The 12300-nt window shown below is 55.0% G+C and overlaps 1 protein-coding gene across 2 annotated transcripts; it reads left to right on the top strand.

Annotated features, from left to right (window-relative positions):
• Positions 1-1155: 1155 nt before the first annotated feature.
• LOC131499884 (sialic acid-binding Ig-like lectin 14) lies at positions 1156-8063 on the top strand. Of its 2 annotated transcripts, XM_058708424.1 has the most exons (7): positions 1156-1304; positions 1382-1756; positions 1979-2257; positions 3175-3219; positions 5848-6105; positions 6216-6351; positions 6487-8063. In XM_058708424.1, the coding sequence occupies exons 1-7, from the start codon at positions 1268-1270 to the stop codon at positions 6554-6556; spliced, it is 1200 nt and encodes a 399-aa protein (XP_058564407.1). In that variant the 5' UTR covers positions 1156-1267; the 3' UTR covers positions 6557-8063. The 2 variants fall into 2 exon arrangements, with proteins under 2 accessions (XP_058564407.1, XP_058564408.1); XM_058708425.1 differs by lacking the exon at positions 6487-8063 and having other exon boundaries at positions 6216-6355.
• The last annotated feature ends 4237 nt before the right edge of the window (positions 8064-12300 follow it).

A 12300-nucleotide genomic window follows, 5' to 3' on the forward strand; every position in this document is an offset into this window, starting at 1 on the left:
CTCAATGATGAGCTCGAACTCACAAACCCTGAGATCATGACCTGAGCTGAGGTCAGACACTCAACCAACTGAGCCACTCCTGAGTGCCCCTCTTGTGAGTCTTCTTTAGCATATGAAAGTCCTTCTGGAAACTTCCCTTTTGCCTTTCCCTCCCCCAAGGCCACAGTATATAACCAGTCACTCCTCACAACCCCAGCACATCTCTTTCTGCCTTTAATAAAAATCCCTGTGCTTTAATAAAATCACTTTTTTGCACCAAAGACATTTCAAGAATTCTTTCTTGACTGTTGGCTCTGGACCCCCACCTCCACTCCCAAACGCAGCATCTCCAGCTGTAAAACAGGGCTTGGCACATGGGAGATGTCCAGGAAACAGAATTTGGATGAACAAATACCCAGTGCCAGCCACTGCCCTAGGCATCTGATACACGCGAACTCATTTAAGGTCACATAGCATGTGCAGTAGTGGCCCCATTTTATGGATGAGCAAACTGAGGCACTGCGAGGCTAACTAATTTTGGCAAAGTTGAGCAGGTGGTAGGAGAAGTGGTAGGTAGATAGCTGTCTGGGTTCCAACCTGGTGACTCCAGCCCTCAACTCGCACACTCCAAATGCCCGGCTCTCGGGTCAACTCTGCATCAACACCAGGGCCAGAGTCTGAGGCAGCCTGGGATGAGGACAGTGGTGGGAAGGGGGACCCATATCCAAGGGGTCAGGAGGCCACAGGGTCACTGGTGGCAACCACATCTCTAGGGACTACTGGGGACCGAGTGATGTCCTACCTGATGTATTTGTCCCTGAGAACTTACCTTCCCTGATGCCGCCTGGCTTCTCAGCCTGGGAGCCTCTCCTTAGAGCCCCGTCGTGTGATAATGCATTTGTCTGATCTCTTCCAGCGCCCATGGGCTCCCATCCCAGGGAGCTAGCCAGGTGGTGTTCCCTTCTCTTCCCTGTGCAAACATGGTGTCCGAGGAAAGGGCTACTACCGTTCTGGGGCCTTATCCGTCCAGACAGGCCTCGGTCCATCTCCAGTAACTCCCGGGCTCCACCTGCAACAGGCAGGGAGGCAGGAGGAGATGAGTTCTCAGCCCCGCTCTACTCCCCCCCACCCCACAGCCTGTGCTGTCCAAGTTCCCCTTCCGTGGTGACCACAGCTCTGTCACACACGGCTTCCTGTTGGGGCTTCCTTGGCCTCACCCCACATTTGGGGCATTTCCCTCCCTGACAGAAGGACCTGGATCCGGGCTCCTGCCCTGGCCGGTGCAGACATGGTGCCCCTGCTGCTGCTGCCCCTGCTGTTCGGGGGTGAGTGGGCCTCGGGAGGAGGGCTGGGCACAGGTGGGAGGGGCTGGAGCCCCGGCTGAGCCTCCGTGTCCCCCCAGGGGAGGATCCAGAGTACCAGCTCCGAGTGAAGGAATCCGTGACCGTGCAGGAGGGTCTGTGTGTCCACGTGCCCTGTTCCTTCTCCTACCCCTGGAAGCCGTGGTATTCCCGGACGATGCTCTACATATACTGGTTCCGGGACAGGGACACCTCAAGCAACCGTTATCCGGTGGCTACAAACAACCCACAGAGAGCAGTGAGGACAGAGGCCCGGGGCCGATTCCACCTCGTCGGGGACCCCTGGGCCTACAACTGCTCCCTGAGAATCAGAGACGCCATGAGGAGTGACGAGGGAGTCTACTTTCTCCGAGTGGAGAGAGGAGAAGACGTGAGATATACTTACACAGATACGACGGTGACTCTGCGGGTGGCAGGTACAGCAGGGGCCCCGGGGGAGGGCTCTGGGATGGACAGCCCCTCTTAGAGCAGGCACAGGACGCCGGGAACATTCCCTGCTCTGGGTCTTGGGGCTGGGATGGTTGGAAGAGATAACGGGGCCCGGGGTCAGCTTGGGCCCTGAGGCCCGGACCCTCTCAGGGTCACCCCATGGGTCCCCACCTCCCTGGGGCCCGGGCACCTCCCTGTCTCTTCCTCAGCCCTGACACAGGAACCCGACATCCACTTCCCGGAGCCCCTCAAGTCTGGCTGGCCCACAGAGCTGACCTGCAGCCTGCCGGGGTCCTGCGAAGGGGGAAGACCTCTCACATTCTCCTGGGTGGGGGCTGCTCTGGACTCGCTGGACCCCGAGAGCCTGCACTCCTCGGTGCTGGCCTTCACCCCGAGGCCGCAGGACCATGGCACCAACCTCACCTGTCAGGTGAAACTGCCAGAAGTTCAGGCCACCGTGGAAAGAACCATCCGGCTCAATGTCTCCTGTGAGTGCTGGGGGGAGGGCTGGGTCCCTCAGGGCAGTGGGGTTTGAGCAGTTCTGGGAGTAGAGGGAGGGGAGACAGCAAGGACGGCCATCCCCACCTTCTCAGTGCTCCTACCCCTTCCCAGTGCACCCCACCCCTTCCAAGTGCTCCCCACCTTGTCAGGGCTCCCCACCTTGTCAGTGCTCCCTACCCTTTCCCAGTGCTCCCCCACCCCTTCCCAATGCTCCCTACCCCTTCTTAGTGCTCCCACCACTTGCAAGTGCTCCCTACCTTCTCAGTGTCTCTACCCCTTCCCAATGCTCCCCACCCCTTCTCAGTGCTCCCCTATGCCTTTCCAGTGCTCCCTACCCCTTCCTAGTGCTTCCTACCCTTTTTAGTGCTCCCCTACCCCTACTCAGTGCTCCCTACCCCTTCCCAGTCCTCCCTAACCCTTTCCAGTGCTCCCCACCCTTTCCTGATGCTCCCCACCCTTTCCCAATGCTCCCGGCCCTTTCCCAATGCACCCACCCCTTCCAAGTGCTCCCCTATGCCTTTCCAGTGCTCCCTACCTGTTTCTAGTGCTTCCTACCCCTTCTCAGTGCTCCCCTACCCCTTCCCAGTGCTCCCCTACCCCTTCCCAGTGCACCCCACCCCTTCCAAGTGCTCCCCACCTTGTCAGGGCTCCCCACCTTGCCAGTGCTCCCTACCCTTTCCCAGTGCTCCCCCACCCCTTCCCAATGCTCCCTACCCCTTCTTAGTGCTCCCACCACTTGCAAGTGCTCCCTACCTTCTCAGTGTCTCTACCCCTTCCCAATGCACCCCTACCCCTTCTCGGTGCTCCCCACCCCCTCCCAGTGCTCCCCACCCCTCCGGGGGTGCTAGGTCAGCTTCCATCCCAATCCTCACCTCTGAAGCAGAGCCGTATCTTTCTACCCCAGATTCTCCCCACAACCTCACCATCAGCATGTTCAGCAATGTCACAGGTAGGAAAGAACTGTCCTCTTGGGGGCTGGGGCCTGGCCTGGGGTGGGGGTGGGGGGTCAGCTCCCAGCAAGGGACCATCTGGCTTACTGTCTCCCATGAGTGCTGGAGGGAGGGCTGGGTCCCAGAGGGCAATGGGGGAAAGAGGGATCCAGGCCTGGGATCCTTTTCCCGGAGGACATTGGGGGAAGTCTGAACACCCCATCCAAGGTTTTCACTTACGGGGCTTCTGGAACAAAGGGCAAAAGCCCACCCCTCTCAGCCACACCGCAGTTGATGACCACCCACAATCCGCAGGGACACAACACAGGCAGGAAAGATCCTCTCTTCCCTGGGGCTGTGATAGGAACTGGTTCTCTGCGTGCTCAGGGCTCAGGGTTCAGGGCTTGGGGATTGAGACCCCTCGCCCACTCCTCAGCCCTGTGGTCTGGGTCTGCCCCCCCACCCACCTCACCAGCGTCTCTATTGCTTTTGGCTGCTGCCTCTTCTTTTCTCTGGTTTGTGTGTATTATTTATGTTTTACTTTGGCTGAGGACTCATCGACACACAACGTTGTATTGTTGTGTTCGTTTTTAGCTATACAACGTAATGATTTGGTGTTTGCATGTATTGTGACATGATCACCACAGCAAGTCCAGTGAACATCCCTCATCACACTTAGTTACTGTTCTTTTTTCCTGTGGTGAGAACATCTAAGATCTGCGCTCGTAGCAGCTTTCTTTTTTTTTTTTTTTAATTTTTTTAACGTTTATTTATTTTTGAGACAGAGAGAGACAGAGCATGAATGGGGGAGGGGCAGACAGAGAGGGAGACACAGAATCGGAAGTAGGCTCTAGGCTCCGAGCCATCAGCCCAGAGCCCGACGCGGGGCTCGAACTCACGGACTGCGAGATCGTGACCTGAGTCAAAGTCGGACGCTTAACCGACTGAGCCACCCAGGCGCCCCAACAGCTTTCAAGTCTGGGGTACCGCTATTACTTATGGTCTCCGTGCCTGCGCGTTACATCCCGTGACTTATTTGTTCTATAACTGGACGTTGGTTCCTTTTGACCTTCTCCATTGTTCCTTAGTTTTTTTTTTTTTTTTTTTTTTTTTTTTATTTATTTTTGGGACAGAGAGAGACAGAGCATGAACGGGGGAGGGGCAGAGACAGAGGGAGACACAGAATCGGAAACAGGCTCCAGGCTCCGAGCCATCAGCCCAGAGCCTGACGCGGGGCTCGAACTCACGGACCGCGAGATCGTGACCTGGCTGAAGTCGGACGCTTAACCGACTGCGCCACCCAGGCGCCCCCATTGTTCCTTAGTTTTAAGGTCTGTGGTTTTTTAACTTCATTTTAAGTTTTATTTTAGCGAGAGAGAGAGAGAGAGAGAGAGAGGGAGGGAGGGGCAGAGGGAGAGAGAGAGAGAATCTCAAGCAGGCTCCGAGCTCAGCCCAGAGCCCTACGCGGGGCTCGATCCCACCACCCTGGGATCAAGATCTGAGCTGAAGTCGAGAGTCAGACAGTCGACTGACGGAGCCACTCAGGTGCCCCAAAGTCTATGTCACTTGTAGTGAAACAGACATAGGTAACACTTACTACCTTCCCCGTGTTTAAGGGTAGAGCTCAGCAATGTCCAGTCCATTTGTGGTGTTGTGCAACCAGTCTGCAGGGCTCCCTCCAGCTCACAGAACCGAAACTGTGTCCATCAGGCACCAACTCCCCTCACCTCCCCCCTACACCTCCCCTCCCCTCCCCTGCTCCCTGGCGGCCTCCCTTCCACCTTCTGACTCTCCAGGTTCTGCTCCCTGGGCTGGAGTTGCTGTCTGCTCTCCTGCCTCTCTGATCTGGTGGACCCTTCCATGTTCCCCTTCCCCACAGCTCCAGCCTGGACCCCTGTTTCTTTCTGTCTCCACTCTCGTGGGCTTGCTCATTCTGTCCCTGTCTCCACCTGTGCCCCCATCCCTATCCTGACCCTATCCTGGTGCCTCCCACAACTTTCTAGTCCCCTCCTTGCCAGCATCCCCCCACGAGTCGGGGAGTCTCGAGGACCTCACTTCCCAAATCATTCCCCTCTTCTTGCCCTTGGCCCCAGACCCAGCTCCAGTCTGCTCCTGGACCCTGAACCCTCACCTCAGCCTCCTCCTCAGCCTCCCTGCCTCCTGGTTAATCTCTCCCCTGCACTCCCCACTTGGCCCCAGCAGGATCTCTCTAGACCCAGTGCTGATTCTGCATTTCCCCTGCTTACAGCCCCTACTGCTTCCCAGTAACCTCAGGGCAAAGCTCAAGGCGCTCAGTCCAGCCCTCAAGGCTCACCCCGCCTTCTCTCCCACTGGGATCCATCGGGACGGTGTCTGTCCTGGTTCTCCCTGCCCAGGCGCAGGTGTTCCTCCCCTCACGTGCCAGGCCCTCAAGTCTTGGCACATCTCCACGGGAGCTGCCCGCCCACGGCTCACCCTCCCCACCTCAGCGCAGCCCCCCTTCTTTCTGGTGGCCTGACTTGACCGCCAGGGTCGTTAATCAGCCATGAGTAGCCCCGCCATCAGCCCTTGTGGCATGGCCCTATCTTTCCACTTCTGGCTCTGCGGGCACAATCTGGAAGGGACTCATGTCACGGCTCCACCCGCCTTGTGGTGAATCTCTTACTCAGTCCCCAAGACGCTGTGCAACGGTATGTCGCTGCCGGTCCTGGAAGGCCAGTTCCTGCGGCTGGTCTGCGTGGCTGACAGCAATCCCCCTGCCGTGCTGAGCTGGTCCCAGGAGGGGAAAGCCCTGAGCCCCTCCCAGCCCTCCGCACCCGGGGTCCTGGAGCTGCCCCACGTAGGGGCTGGAGATGAAGGGGAATTCACCTGCCAGGCTCAGCACCCGCTGGGCTCCCAACACATTTCCTTCAGCCTCTCTGTGCAGAGTGAGTTGCAACACGGGTTGTGGGGGTGGACAGCCTGGCCAGGTGTTTGGGATGTGGAAGGGCCTGGGGCCTGCGGGCAGGACTTCATCCTCTGTCCCCCGCTTCGCCAGGAAGCCCGTCTTCCTGCAACTGTGTGACTGATGGGCAAGAGGGCTCCTGGCCCCTGGTCCTCACCCTGCTCAGAGGGGCCCTCATGGGGGCTGGCTTCCTCCTCACCTATGGCCTCACCTGGATCTACTACACCAGGTGAGCGGGCCCGTCCCTCCCCAGGGCAGTCTCCAGGAAGTCCCTGAGTTCCAGGTGGGACGCAGCTGTCCCACCCGCCTGGAGTTAGAACGAAAGGGACAACTCTCTGATCTGAGACCCATGTTGTCCCTGCAGGTGTGGAGGCCGCCAGGAAGCAGGGCTGAGCGTCCAGACCGAGCCTCCCTCCTTCTGGAGACGGGACTGAGGTGTGGCCCTGGAGCCCAGAGGGACAGATATGGGGCCCTCGTGGTCAGCTTCTTCCTGGAAGCTCTCAACTCAAGCCTGCTCAGTTCCTGGGAGTTTAATTTGGAGAGCGGACTGAGTGACAATGTGGGGAGGCCACGCCATCAGAAGAAGGGACTACTTAGGTTTCAGCAGGGGCTGTGGCACGCCATGCCATTCAGGGCCGCAGGGGCAGAAGCAGGTGCAGGGAGGCCTCGCCAGAGACGACAGAGACCTGTGGGAAAGGCCAGGCCGGGAGGGCAGCTCGGGACCAGCTAGTTTGAGCCATTCTGGGGGGGCCTTGGCCTAGAGGGGTGGCTCTGGGTGTCTGGTTCCTGTCCTGGGTGTCTTAGGGCAGGGGAAATGGCGGCCTGGCGTGGGAGTGAGAGAAAAGGGGTGTTTGGGGGACACGGGCTGGGGATTGGTTGGTTTGCTCTGAAGGGACTGAGCCCTCTGCTACCTTTAAGACCCGGCCCGGCCTGGAGGGGCCGTCTCCCCAGGGATGGCAAGATTTTTAACACGTCGAAAGTCACAAGATACAGGAAACAAACAATCTGACTAGTACACACCCCACGGGCACCCCCTCTCCCCCCGTCTGTGCCTGTGGGTGTCTCCTTCTGTTCAGCCTGCTCCTCCTTGCTGGTGTCACCCCTCCCACCCTCCTCCTCTCCATCCCCAGCCCTGCCCCTGCGAAGGGAATGAGCTTCATTCAGGCTTATTTTCATGACCCAGAAGTTACCTGCCTAACCCCCGACTTTCTGGTCTCCCAGATTTCCTGCTCAGTGTAGACGTCAATGCACAGTGGAGTCAGGAACACGTCTTTCCCACTCGAAAGACGCCTACCTCATAATAATTGCAAGAGAATATCACGGGATTTTTAAAGTTTATTTATTTATTTTGAGAAAGAGAGAGGGAGAGAGAGAATCCCAAGCAGCCTCTGCACTGGCAGTGCAGAGCCCGATGTAGGGCTTGAACTCATAAACCTTGAGGTCATTGACCTGAGCCTAAATCAAGAGTTGCGCATTTAACCGACTGAGCCACCCAGGCACCCCCAGAACATCACGTGTACTTATAAATACAAGTCAGTGGCGCCTGGGTGGCCCAGTGCATTGGGCGTCTGACTTGGCTCAGGTCATAATCTCAGTTTGTGGGTTCGACTTCCAAGTCAGTCTCTGTGCTGACAGCTCAGAGCCTGGAGCCTGCTTCTGACTGTGTGTCTCCCTCGCTCTCTGCCCCTCCCTGCTCACACACTCTCTCTCTCTCTCTCTCTCTGAAAAATAAATAAACATTAAAAAAAATAAAAAATTGTATATACGAGTTTGATTAAAAGTGAGACATATTTTATCATTTAATGTCTATAGAAATTTCTAGAGCAAAATTATGTTTTAGTCTTCTCTTCTTTTTTGCTGAACAGTTTCTAACCAAGACTTTTCCTTTATTCATTGTGTTTGGGGGCCTAACTTAAATAGAGTAAAATATGCAAATCTAAAGAGTGCAACTCAATCAGTGCTTACCTGTGTCAACACCCTTGCTTCCCCCACCAAGCTCAACCTACAGATTCTTTCCACTTCCTCCTGGAGGTCAGGTTCCACCACTAAGGTGGGGAGGGTGAGCGGTGGGCGGGCAGTCAGGGTGGAGATGTGCCAAGACCTGAGACGGCCCTGGCAGATGAAGGGGAGGGCCCCTTGCCCGCCGCGTGGCAGGAGTTCCAGAAGCACCAGAGACAGGATCACCGTGGGAGAGAAGGCAGGGTGAGAAATGTTGGAGCCTTGAGTGCCCAGCTGAAGGCATTGGGCTTTGTCTTAGGCCCCTTCAAGTCACACATTTACAACTGTATGGCCTCCCTCTCTTCTGTCCCTGCAGGTCCGCAGCTCCCGTTTTTTTGTGTGCGCTACGAATGGGGGCTCAGATACTACACAAGCCTTAGGGTCTGACTTCTTTCTCTCAGTTTTAAGTTTTTCAGGTGTATCCATGTTGTTCCATGCATCAGTAATTCATTTTTGGTTTTGGTATTCTTTTTGCTTGTTTTAATGTTTATTTATTTATTTTGAGAGAGCAGGGGAGGGAGGGAGAGAGAGAGAGAGAGAGAGAGAGAGAGAGAGAGAATCCCAAGAAAGCTCCGCAGTGTCAACCCAGAACCCAATGCAGGGCTCAAACCCACAAACCATGAGATCATGACCTGAGCCAAAATCAAGAGTCAGACACTTAACCAACGGAGCCACACCGGCACCCCAGTTTTTGCTTTTAATTAGTATCGTAGGTTGGACATCCTGCCATCTGTTTATTCTAAAATACAGTGACTGCAGGGGCGCCTGGGTGGCTCAGTCGGTTGAGCGTCCGACTTCAGCTCAGGTCACGATCTCACGGTTTGTGAGTTCGAGCCCCGCGTCAGGCTCTGGGCTGATGGCTCGGAGCCCGGAGCCTGCTTCCGATTCTGTGTCTCCCTCTCTCTCTGACCCTCCCCCGTTCATGCTCTGTCTCTCTCTGTCTCAAGAATAAATAAACATTAAAAAAAAAATACAGTGACTGCATTTGTTGCCGGGGTTTGGCTTTTATTTGTGATGATGTATTTATATGATTTTTTATTTATTTTTTTTTTTTTTAAATTTTTTTTTCAACGTTTTTTATTTTTATTTTTGGGACAGAGAGAGACAGAGCATGAACGGGGGAGGGTCAGAGAGAGAGGGAGACACAGAATCGGAAACAGGCTCCAGGCTCTGAGCCATCAGCCCAGAGCCTGACGCGGGGCTCGAACTACGGACCGCGAGATCGTGACCTGGCTGAAGTCGGACGCTTAACCGACTGCGCCACCCAGGCGCCCCTATATGATTTTTTAAATCTGTTTAAGTAGGGTCCATGCCCAACGTGGGGTGTGAACTCATGACCCTAAGGTTGCAGGCTCCACCGACTGAGCCAGCCAGGCGCCCCCGATAGGAAAGTTTCGCTGAAAAAGAAGGAACGCTAGCACTTCGCTCCATCACGAGGTAGGCGTGTAATCAGCTGCAGAGAATATCATGAAAGCCTTCTCCCGAATAGTCACGTGAATTCACATCCCCACCACCATGTTCGTGTTTTCTTTTAATATTTTAATTTTTCCAGACTTTATTGAGTTTCTGTATTTGTTTTCAGAGAGAGAGAGGGAACGCTCAGGGGGCAGGGGGAGAAGGGGACAGAAGATCCAAAGTTGGCTCTTGCCGACAGCAGAGAACCCGATGTGGGGCTCGAACTCACTAACTGTGAGATCATGACCTGAGCCGAAGTCAGACGCGTAACCACCAGACCACCCAGGCGCCCCCCGTGTGCATGTTTCAAAGTTCTAACCTTGCTCCATCCAGCAATTTCCCTTCTAGGCAGATAGATGCCCAGAGGATGGAAAGCAGGGACTTTGACGGATCTTTGTGCATCGGTGTTCGCAGCTCCTTCTTCCTCGATAGCTGCCAGCCGACCAGTGTCCATCCGTGGCTCCATGGATAAACCACATGAGGTGTATACACACAATGGGACCTTATTCAGTCGTGAAACGGAGGAACTTTCGAACGCGTGCCACGGCGTGGGTGAATTTGAGGACGTTATGCTAAGGGAGAGAAGTCAGACAAAATGTGACGTACATGGACCGTGGTCAAAGTCACAGAAACAGAAGTAGAATGGCGGCTGTCAGGGGCTGGGAGAGCGGGAAATGGGGAGTTGGTGTTTATTGGGTACAGAGTTTCAGTTTGGGAACTTGAGGAAGTGCTCGAAATGCGTGATGGTGATGGTTACACAACAGGCTGAGTGTACTGAATACTGTTGAAGTGTATACTTTAAAATGGTCCATGGGGCGCCTGGGTGGCTCAGTCGGTCAAGCGTCCGACTTCGGCTCAGGTCACGATCTCGCGGTCCGTGGGTTCGAGCCCCGCGTCGGGCTCTGGGCTGACGGCTCGGAGCCTGGAGCCTGTTTCGGATTCTGCGTCTCCCTCGCTCTCTGCCCCTCCCCCGTTCATGCTCTGTCTCTCTCTGTCTCAAAAATAAATAAACGTTAAAAAAAATTAAAAAAAAACAATGGTCCAGGGGTAGGGGCGCCTGGGTGGCTCCGTCGGTTAAGCGTCTCTTGATTTCGCTTCAGGTCATGATCTGGAGGCTGTGGGACTGAGTCCCGTGTTGGGCTCTGCATGGACTGGGGACCCTGCTTGGGGTTCTCTCTCTCCCTCTCCGTCTCTGCCCCTCCCCCACCTCAAAAATAAATAACTTTACAAAAGGGGCAAGATGGCCAAAATGCTCGTTTTTGTGTTCTGTCTTCCGTACCCAAACGAAACCCTTCTATAAACCTAGTCAAGACAGACAGAATGGGAACGGGAGACGGATAATGCCGCCCAGTGGAAGCCAGACGAGAAAGCAGGCACAGCCCCCTGGGTTTTCTCTCTTCTTGCCCGTGGTGCACAGCTGTCGTGGTTGGAGCCCTTGAGAATCGCTTCCCCCTACCTCGGCCCGGCCGCACGGCACCATGCGCTCAGGCACGGGGGTTACCGCTCCGTTCCCAGGGCCTCTGTCTCACTGAAACGTTGGCAAGTTGTGCTGCACCTGACTGTCTTATTTCAGTTTTATGCTACAGCGGCAGATTTCAGTTTTATGGTACAAACCAGCACAGCAAATCCCGCACCCTGCTCAGACTTTTTTATTAAAAAAATTTTTTTTTTCTAATTTTAGAGAGAGAGTGGGAGAGGGCAGGAGAGACAGAGACTCTTTTTCTTTTTTAATGTTTATTTTTGAGAGAGAGAGAGAGCACAGGGAAGGGGCAGAGAGACGGAGATAGAGCACACGAAGGAGGCTCTGCACTGAGAACAGAGAGCCCGACGTGGGGCTCGAACTGACAACCCGTGAGACCGTGAGACCGTGACCTGAGCCAGAGTCGGACGCTTACGTGCCCAAGCCACCCAGGCGCCCAGAGAGAATCTTAGGCGCGGAGCCCAATGCGGGGCTCAACCCGGAGACACTGGGATCGCGACTTGAGCCAAAATCAGGAGTTGGATGCTCAACTGACTGAGCCACCCAGGCGCCCCTCATCCTTCTCAGATTTAACATCCACAGAAGGTGACCGGATCTCTCACACTTACTCACTGCAGAGAACCCAGAGCTGCCAACCCAGCATGATACGTGGGAGTCTTCCTGAGGGTGATGCGTGATTGTCACAGGCAAGCTGATGTCCTTTCCCGCAGCGTGAGAACAAAAGCTTCTTCCCCGCATCCCCAGCACTCAACCCAAGGGTGTTTTGTGTCAGGCGTATGTTCCAAGACCCCCAGGGGATGCCTGAACCAACAATCCTATATATATTATGTTTCTTCTCTCTCTACAAACCTATCATAAAGTTACACACGAAGCACAGTGAGATATGAACCGGAGGAAGTAATAACAAAGCATAACCGTGGTTAACACTATACTGTCCTATAACGCATGTGAATGTGATCTCTCAGTCTCTCTCTCAGAATTTCCACTTGTGCTGTCCTCACCCTTCTTCTGAATGCGACGATGCAGATGACCAAGCGCTACTTTCTGAGACGAAGGGAGGGGAATGAGGTAGGCTTGTGATGTAGCGCTAGGCTGCCATTGACCTTCTGGTTGTCCTAAGGAAAAAGCATCCAGACCGCAGCTGACCTCAGGGGAACTGAAACCGCACAAAGTGAAACTGTGGACTAAGGGGACCCGCCGTCCTGTCAGGCAGTTTTGCAAAGTGACCGTGCTCATTGACATTCT

This window comes from Neofelis nebulosa, chromosome 17 (assembly GCF_028018385.1).
Source record: "Neofelis nebulosa isolate mNeoNeb1 chromosome 17, mNeoNeb1.pri, whole genome shotgun sequence".
Classification (NCBI taxonomy): Eukaryota; Metazoa; Chordata; class Mammalia; order Carnivora; family Felidae; genus Neofelis; species Neofelis nebulosa.